This window comes from Vigna unguiculata, chromosome 10 (genome assembly GCF_004118075.2).
Source record: "Vigna unguiculata cultivar IT97K-499-35 chromosome 10, ASM411807v1, whole genome shotgun sequence".
NCBI classification, from domain to species: Eukaryota; Viridiplantae; Streptophyta; class Magnoliopsida; order Fabales; family Fabaceae; genus Vigna; species Vigna unguiculata.
In genome coordinates this window covers 31,864,382-31,873,108 of record NC_040288.1, presented here as the reverse complement: position 1 = coordinate 31,873,108, position 8,727 = coordinate 31,864,382, and the positions used below count along the sequence as shown (strand labels likewise).

The 8,727-nt window shown below is 34.7% G+C and overlaps 1 protein-coding gene across 1 annotated transcript; it reads left to right on the top strand.

Annotated features, from left to right (window-relative positions):
• The first annotated feature begins 2,102 nt into the window (after positions 1-2,102).
• Positions 2,103-8,533, top strand: LOC114165545 (ribosomal RNA processing protein 36 homolog). The gene is made up of 7 exons (XM_028050141.1): positions 2,103-2,169; positions 2,520-2,586; positions 2,983-3,037; positions 3,118-3,192; positions 7,756-7,873; positions 7,984-8,030; positions 8,131-8,533. Exons 1-7 carry the CDS (start codon positions 2,103-2,105, stop codon positions 8,230-8,232), a joined length of 531 nt encoding a protein of 176 aa, XP_027905942.1. The 3' UTR covers positions 8,233-8,533.
• Positions 8,534-8,727: the final 194 nt, after the last annotated feature.

The following is an 8,727-nucleotide window of genomic DNA, read 5'->3' as shown; positions in this document are numbered from 1 at the left end:
CAGCTTGGGTTGACCAAATTCCAAGGGAACAATGGTGTCTTGCATATGATCAAGGAAGAAGGTGGGGTCACGTAACAACAAATTTGGCTGAAGCAATAAATTATGTCTTGAAGAAGACAAGAAATTTGTCAATTTCATCCATAGTATTGGCCACGTACACTAGGTGCAACACATACTTTACCAAAAGAGGTAGACAAATAACTGCAATGCTCAGTGCTGGTCATGTGTATTCTGAATATGCGACGAACTTCCTACAAGATGCGGACTCCAAGTCCAACACGCACCACGTCCTTGAATTTGATAGAAATACCACAAGATTTAGAGTGGAGGAGATGGTCAATCCCAGAGAGGTTCGTCCGGTAGGAAAATTTGTAGTCAGGTTAGATGAAAGGTGGTGCGATTGTGGAAAGTTTCAAAAACTACATCTACCATGTTCACATGTTATTGCAGCTTGCAAGTATGCACATCACGACTTCAGCATGTACATAAGTCCACATTACAGGCTGGATGTCATCATCAAAGTATATGACAATTTATTTGGTGAGTTAAGACATGAAGAATATTGGCCACCATACCAAGGGCCACAGGTTTGGCCTCATCCTGCCACAAAAAGGACTGAGAAGGGTCATCCTAAATCAAGTAGAATTAGGGTTGAGATGGACATTAGGGAAGGAAGACAATCAAGAAAGTGTTCCTATTGTAGAACTGAAGGACACACAAGAAATCATTGTCCTAATAACCCTGCACTTTCATGATCTGCATCAAACCACTTAGTTTATGTTGTACTTTGATTTGTCTTCAATAGATATAAACTTCATTCAATTCAATGGCACATCTTTTCTTATTATCTTTTATTCTTACTTATTTTACATAAACCAAAAACATATAAAAAATTAATTTCATATACAATAATAAAATCGTTTTAAATTATTTTAATTATTTCCTTCATTTCTAAATTAATTTAGACAAATTTACAATGTTTAAAATATAAAATTTTTAACAATTATCCAAAATTAAAAGAAGCTTATAATTCCTATTTTTGTTAACACATATTAAAAAAAATTCATACTTCACAAATTATGAAACAAAATTTAAAATTAAATTGAATTTTATATTTTGAAATTACACATAAAATCACTTCCTATACAATACAAATTCATTTTTTTAATTTACAAATTCATAAACACAATAAATTATTCTTTATTTTACTATTTTTTCAAATAACACCTCAAATAACTAATAAAACATTACTAATTCGATTTTTTTAATTTTTTTTACTCTTATCTATTTTAAAAAAAAATTAATTATATCAATTTTAAAATCAACAAATTCAAAAACAAATAAAATTATTATCTTTTTCTAATAACTAATAACACATTTATAATTCTATTATTTAAAATAATTTATTTAATTATTTCTATTTTATTAATAACAAAAGTAAAAATTAAATATATTTATTTTAAAAAAATTTTATCTTTTTATCATTTAAAAAAAAAAAATCAGCACAGAATTCGGGTCCCTGGGACCGAATTCAAACTGGTATAAGAAAAAAAAATGCAAAATTATGCACAGTATACTTTCCAGGAAATATTTTGGAAAAAGTGTGCTACATGGGAAAAAAATCTAATAACTACTGCATCATATTTTATTTGATTCTGTATAATTGCACTTCTGAGCTGATAGGTCTGTGAAATTTTATATGATTGGAGTGAATGATTGGTTTTGTGAATTAAATGATTAATTATGATTAACTTCGTGTTTTATGATTTCTGATATTTCAAAGGGTTTGTGAAAATGGAATGTTTAATTACAAAGTGCTGTTTTAGTATAAAAAGAGTGGAAGTATTTAAATAAATAAATTTGAACATTTTAATGCAGGAAAAATAAAACTGTATGTCACGTACACCACTTCTGCTGAATGTTGAGTTTCGAACATTGGTCCTAAAATACTTGACTCAGGTACTCCTCCCACAATCAATTTATGCATTTTCAACTTCAACAATTTTATTTTTTCACGTAAAATTCATAACTTTTTTTTGGGTACTAACCGATTTCATTTACTTGTCAAAAGGGAAAAGCAAGGAGCCATAGTCCCAGAATCCATGGAAACGCAGTATGAAAAATTCGAGACAGAAGACTCTATTCCCGACAGTTCCTCAGAAGATGTGAGTAACTTGAAAAAGTTTCATAAAGTTATAATTTTGTATTTTTTCTTTTTTGGGGGATTTCTTCAAAACTAGGTTTATAGTGAGTGCAAAGTGTGATTGATTTTAATGATTACAGTAGGAGGAGGAGATAGAGAAGGAGTTAGCAGATGTAACGTTTGAGGAATTGCAGAAAGCACGCTCGAATGGGGCACATGCTTTTTTTCAGAAACCCAAAGATGACAAAAAGTTAAAAAGGGCCAACAAGAATAGGTATTGCATTTTTAACAGTTTAATTGAGTTTTTTTTTTTTTTTTAATTTTGTTTCTGGTGTCCATGAAACCTGATGCAAAGAAACTTGTAATGTTTTACTAGGCCGATGGAGGCCAGTAGCAAGAAGCCAGTTTCTGCTTTTAGAGAGGTCATCCAAGCTCCAAAGAAGGTAGATTTATTTGTTCCTTGTAAAGAGTGTAACTTTCTATTAGTTTTTTCTTTAAATTTATGTTACTGTCTTTCACTGAATTCGTGAGGTTTAACTCCTCAAAGTCTAATGAGGCCCTGTAGAAGCTTGCATAGCATTTTAATATTTTAGACCTACTAGGCTACTACCCTATAGGGCCATTTGCAAGCTTATGTAGAGTAGGAAGACCAATTGCAATCTATATCTTGTTTGTTTTTCACATGCACACACATTTTCACATATTATGCCTCTATTACTATGTTGAAGGATCTTTATGTTGGTCTGTATCTTGGTGCATAACCAAGTAGTTTCATTTTAAACAAAGCTTTCAACTAAATCTTGGAACTTCTCTTGTAATATATGTACTTGGACTTGCAGGTTTAAGAAGAGGTATAATTTCTTATATGAAAACGATCTCCCTGCTGAAAGACAGGTAGTCTTCCAGATTATACGTGTAGAATTTTTTGTAGGGCTTACTCTATGAACTCTGATTACATCATCTTGCTGTACCAGGGTCTGAAGAAGCAATTGAAAAAGTATAAAGATCCGAAGCGCATAAGTGAAATAGAAGAACGTATATCATGGATTGTACGTACTTCACTTTTGTTAAGTCAGATCTGTCTAATCACCTTAACCACAAAGGGATCTGAATTGATTAACAAGCTTTTATATGGTTTAAGATGAATCTTGAATAAATCTTTAGGTTTTAAAGCTCAATTAATCAATTTCGCAGTTCTGGGTTAATGGACTGTTTAAATCAATCAAGAAAGATTATGAGAGAGAAGAAAGAAGCAAGACACACAATTTATACTGGTTTGATTCAAAAAGAATCTACATCCAGTCTTCTCCTAAGTAACACACTTAGGAGGATTTCACTAAACAGAAAGGTTTCAAGAATTATAAGCACATCTATGTAATTCTAACCCCCAAAACCCAAAAACTTGATTCAACAATCAAGAACTCCCCCTAGGAGCAATGCATCCACACAATTGCACCTAGGTCCACACTTCAAACACTGAAGCTACTGTAATCAGAAATACAGAAAACAAAACAAGAAACGAAAACACCTAAGTTGTGCAGATTTGACTTGATGCTCCTTGAATCAAGCAAGATCCATCATGGTAGAATCAACCATCAATTCTTCTTGGATCTGTACTTGAGTTATCTTGCAGAATCTTCTGAAACTTTGTGTTTCTCAGATGGCTCTATCTCAGATGAAAACTGCGTGATCTTTCTGATTTTTTCCAGACCCAAAACAGATTCCAAAACAGCTTTTACACAAAGGTTTTTGCTGTCACTAATTCGATTAGCAATTTACCTAATCGATTATCGTGAGTATATTTTCACTTACTTTGTACCATACTCACAGTTAATCCATTAGTTAAAAAACTAATCATATGCAGAATTACACAGCAGGCCTGAAATACATTTGATAAAGAGAAGCTAATTGCTTAATGCATATCCTAACTGGACCAAGCTATATTTTATCCTAGATTAGTAGACATCATCAAAATTGTTCTTCATTTATGGATGAAAGGCTCCCCCTTCCAACAATCTCCCCCTTTTTGATGATGTCCAAAACATGGACTGTGATAAGCCTACCTGCAGCATATTAAGCAAACAACAACAGCAGTACCAACATAGGCATAAACTAGACAACAGAAAACAGCATAGGCATTTAACATATATCATTTTAATTCCATACTCCCCCTACCAATATAAACTATCAATATACCAAATTCTCCCCCTTTTTGGACATTAGCAAAAAAAATTAGACAGATTTTGGATGCAATACAGGACAGCAGGATAATTGTATCTAAACAGCGCAAAAATGTAAGAGATGCAGCAGGAGATAATGCATAACAACCAGGATAACAACCATAATGCATAACAATTTCGCATAATGGATTAGCGGGCTCCTTTTGAGAAATTAAGTAGCAACTATGTGATGCAAAACTTAACACAGACTAAGCTTCAGACAGAACACGATAATGGATTAAGGCCAAGGTTAGGCAAGCAGCTACACAGTTTGAACACAGTAGGCATACAATGTATGACAATACTAACAACGCAGCAGGTGAAATCAGTAGCGCAGGTTAACATCAGAGTGCAGACAGCCATAAATCAAATCAGCAATTAAGTATTGCAATATCAGTTTAAATCAGTTGCAATATCACAATAGAAGAGGAACTTTTCACCTTGGCAATGCCTAAAATTTGACCTTTGTTATTAACACCTCTTGTAACATGACCAATAATTGGCTTTGTAAGATATCCTGCAGAACTTCTTCACATCTCCTTTCATGTGTCTTGAGCATCCATTATATAAAAGCTACATTGTTTTCCTTGCATCAAGACACACCTGAAACAAAGATTAAAGAGAAGATGCAGGTACCCAATTGAACTTGGGTCCTTTCATGTTAGTGGTTTGAGGTGTTCCTTTAGGTACCCATTTGTACTCTCCTTTAGGAACCCCACAATTTTTAAAGTAGCAAGAATTAGAAAAATGGTCAGGTTCAGAACAGTAAGTACAGATAATAGAGGATGGTTTGCTGATGTTGAGGAAATTTCTACACGATAATCGATTAGAGTTGCCACTGTAACCAATTCCCTCTTTATTCAGCACACTCCTTTGAGATCCTAGTACAGCATCTAGGTTGGATCTTCCTAGGGTAAATTTTGAGAGAGTTTTCATCAAATACTCTATCTTTTCTAACTGTCCTGGGCAGTGCTCACATATAGACCTGGAGTGTTTTTCAGATTGTTCTAATCTTTCCAAGCAAGTTGTTAGATTCTCATTTTCCTCTTCTAACTGCTTTATTCTACCCTCCAGCCACTTAATCTCTCCTTTACGTTTGCTATTTGACTTTTGTAGTTTTGTAGTTTCCTTATGCAGTTCATTAAAGGCATCAAGCAGTTCATAGTAGTCATTTTCCTCATGGTCAGATGTGAAACTACTTACACTGTTTTTGGATGATTCTGCTTTAATGGATGTTTCAGCTTTAGCCATCAGACACAGATTATTCTCCTCTTCAGTGCTGTCATCTGAATCACTGGATGTGCTGGAGTCATTTTCCTCCGATGCAATATAGGCTCTCTTTTTCTTCATGTGCTTCTCTGCCTCATTTTTCTCATCCAGTTTCTGCTTCATCTTCAGCACTGGACAATCAGCTTTGACGTGTCCTGTCTTACCACACTCATAGCAGGTTTGAGTTCCAGATCTGATCTGCCTCTTGTTTCCTGCATAACTGTTGTTAGTCTTGTTCTTATACTTCAGAAATTTTGAGAACTTTTTCACCATTAAGCTCAAAGCTTCACTGTCAGAGTTTCCATCATTGGAGTCGTTTGCAGAATCTGCCTTTTTACTGCACTCTTCAAGGCTATAGTGTGCCTCTTTTCTCCATCCTCTTCTTCCTTGAGTCTTCCAAGCTCTAATTCATGTTCCCTCAATTTTCCAAAGAGAGTGGCTATGCTCATGCTACTGAGATCTCTAGATTCAGAAATTGCTGTAACTTTGGGCTGCCATGTCCTATTTAAGCTCTTCAAAATTTTGATATTGAGTTCCTCTTTGTCAAAGGTCTTGCCAAGAGCTAGGAGGTGATTTACTATATGTGTAAATCTTTTCTGCAAATCACAAATGCTTTCTCCAGCCTTCATTCTGAACATCTCATACTCTTGAATGAGAGTATTCTTCCTTGCCCTTTTGACTTCATTCGTGCCCTCATGGGTTACTTCCAAGACATCCCACATTTCTTTGGCTGATTCACACACAGATACCCTGTAAAATTCATCCAAAGTTAGTGCAGAAGATATAATATTTTTGGCTCTAACATCATAATGTGCCCTCTTATTCTCATCAGGGGTCCATTGTGAGAATTCTTTAGGAAAAGTCTCTCCATCCACTATTTTAATTGGTTTAAAAGGTCCATTTACCACTGCATCCCATACCCCTTTGTCTACTGATTCAAGAAAGATCTTCATTCGAATTTTCCAAGAGGGATAGTTTTCCCCAGCAAACAGAGGGGGCCTGTTAATGGATGCCCCTTCAGCAAAGGTTTGAGATGTATTAGACATAACAAGATCTTTCTAATCGATTAGCGTGCGATTAACCAGCTCTGGTGCCAATTTTTAAGTCAGATCTGTCTAATCACCTTAACCACAAAGGGATCTGAATTGATTAACAAGCTTTTATATGGTTTAAGATGAATCTTGAATAAATCTTTAGGTTTTAAAGCTCAATTAATCAATTTCGCAGTTCTGGGTTAATGGACTGTTTAAATCAATCAAGAAAGATTATGAGAGAGAAGAAAGAAGCAAGACACACAATTTATACTGGTTCGATTCAAAAAGAATCTACATCCAGTCTTCTCCTAAGTAACACACTTAGGAGGATTCCACTAAACATAAAGGTTTCAAGAATTACAAGCACACCTATGTAATTCTAACCCCCAAAACCCAAGAACTTGATTCAACAATCAAGAACTCCCCCTAAGAGCAATGCATCCACACAATTGCACCTAGGTCCACACTTCAAACACTGAAGTTACTGTAATCAGAAATACAGAAAACAAAACAAGAAACGAAAACACCTAAGCTGTGCAGATTTGACTTGATGCTCCTTGAATCAAGCAAGATCCATCATGGTAGAATCAACCATCAATTCTTCTTGGATCTGTACTTGAGTTATCTTGCAGAATCTTCTGAAACTTTGTGTTTCTCAGATGGCTCTATCTCAGATGAAAACTGCGTGATCTTTCTGATTTTTTCCAGACCCAAAACAGATTCCAAAACAGCTTTTACACAAAGGTTTTTGCTGTCACTAATTCGATTAGCAATTTACCTAATCGATTATCGTGAGTATATTTTCACTTACTTTGTACCATACTCACAGTTAATCCATTAGTTAAAAAACTAATCATATGCAGAATTACACAGCAGGCCTGAAATACATTTGATAAAGAGAAGCTAATTGCCTAATGCATATCCTAACTGGACCAAGCTATATTTTATCCTAGATCAGTAGACATCATCAAAATTGTTCTTCATTTATGGATGAAAGGCTCCCCCTTCCAACAACTTTTACTAGTTTGTTTTCTACCTCCAAAAGTATGATATTTATTGTTTTTCTCATCATATCTGCATGTTTTTTCAGGATAAACAAATGAAGTCTGATTCAACGAAGAATATTGATACAGAAATATTGGCGAATCATAAAAAGAAAGAGAGAGAAGCAACAAAGCAGGGGAAACGTCCCTTTTATCTAAAGAAATGTAATCCTTGCTGCCATGCTCTCTTTTCCATTCACAAACAGATAAATACATGTTAAATGAATTGATGAAGCATTACTATATCTGCTGACATCCTTTTCCATTCCTGGCAGCTGAAATACGGAAACAAAGGCCGATTGAGAAATATAATCAGCTCAAGGTATATCTTAGAACATCTTTTTATGTTTACCCCTGCCCCCACCCCATTATACCACTTGTTTGCTGTCTTTTCGGCTAATCTGTCCATTCATCATTTTTAGTCATCTGGCAAACTTGAAGCATTTGTTGAGAAAAGGAGGAGAAGGAATGCTGCCAAGGACCACAGATACATGCCGTATCGTAGATCTGGTGATGCGGAATAAATTTTGTAGCTTTAACATTATTTCTTAGGCTATAATAATTATATACTGGAATATAGGACCAAAAAGAAAAGTATCTATGTGTTTTGGCTGCCCAGCTTTGGGGATTGAATATTGACGTTTGTTGATGGCCTTTATTAATTATTAGGGAATGAATTGGTGACACTAGGCTACTAGGCAGTCTTTTTGATTCCGTGTTATGTACTTGTGGGAGGGATGCCTTTTGCATTATCATTAGGTCACATGTTTTAGGCACCGTTTGTTTAAGATTTTTCTCAGAAATGAAAATCTGAATTTGAAAAAAGGCTTTCTTATTACTCTCGGATGCTACTTTGTTGAGTACCAAATGTTAGAAAAGAGGTTTGTCCTTAACATACCTCAAATCACCATTGATGACTTGATTAACAAACTGCTTTTTGAAGACTGAATTTGAAGATTCCCATAAACCGTTTAATGTTTTTTTCATGAATTGTCATCCGGGTGAAGAAAAGTATGATA

Coding starts and splice junctions, on each gene's coding strand:
- LOC114165545 (XM_028050141.1), top strand. CDS start 2,103: ATGGAAACGCAGTATGAAAAATTCGAGACAGAAGACTCTATTCCCGAC. Junction 3,193..7,755: donor AAGAACGTATATCATGGATT/GTACGTACTTCA, acceptor ATGTTTTTTCAG/GATAAACAAATGAAGTCTGA. Junction 8,031..8,130: donor AGAAATATAATCAGCTCAAG/GTATATCTTAGA, acceptor CATCATTTTTAG/TCATCTGGCAAACTTGAAGC.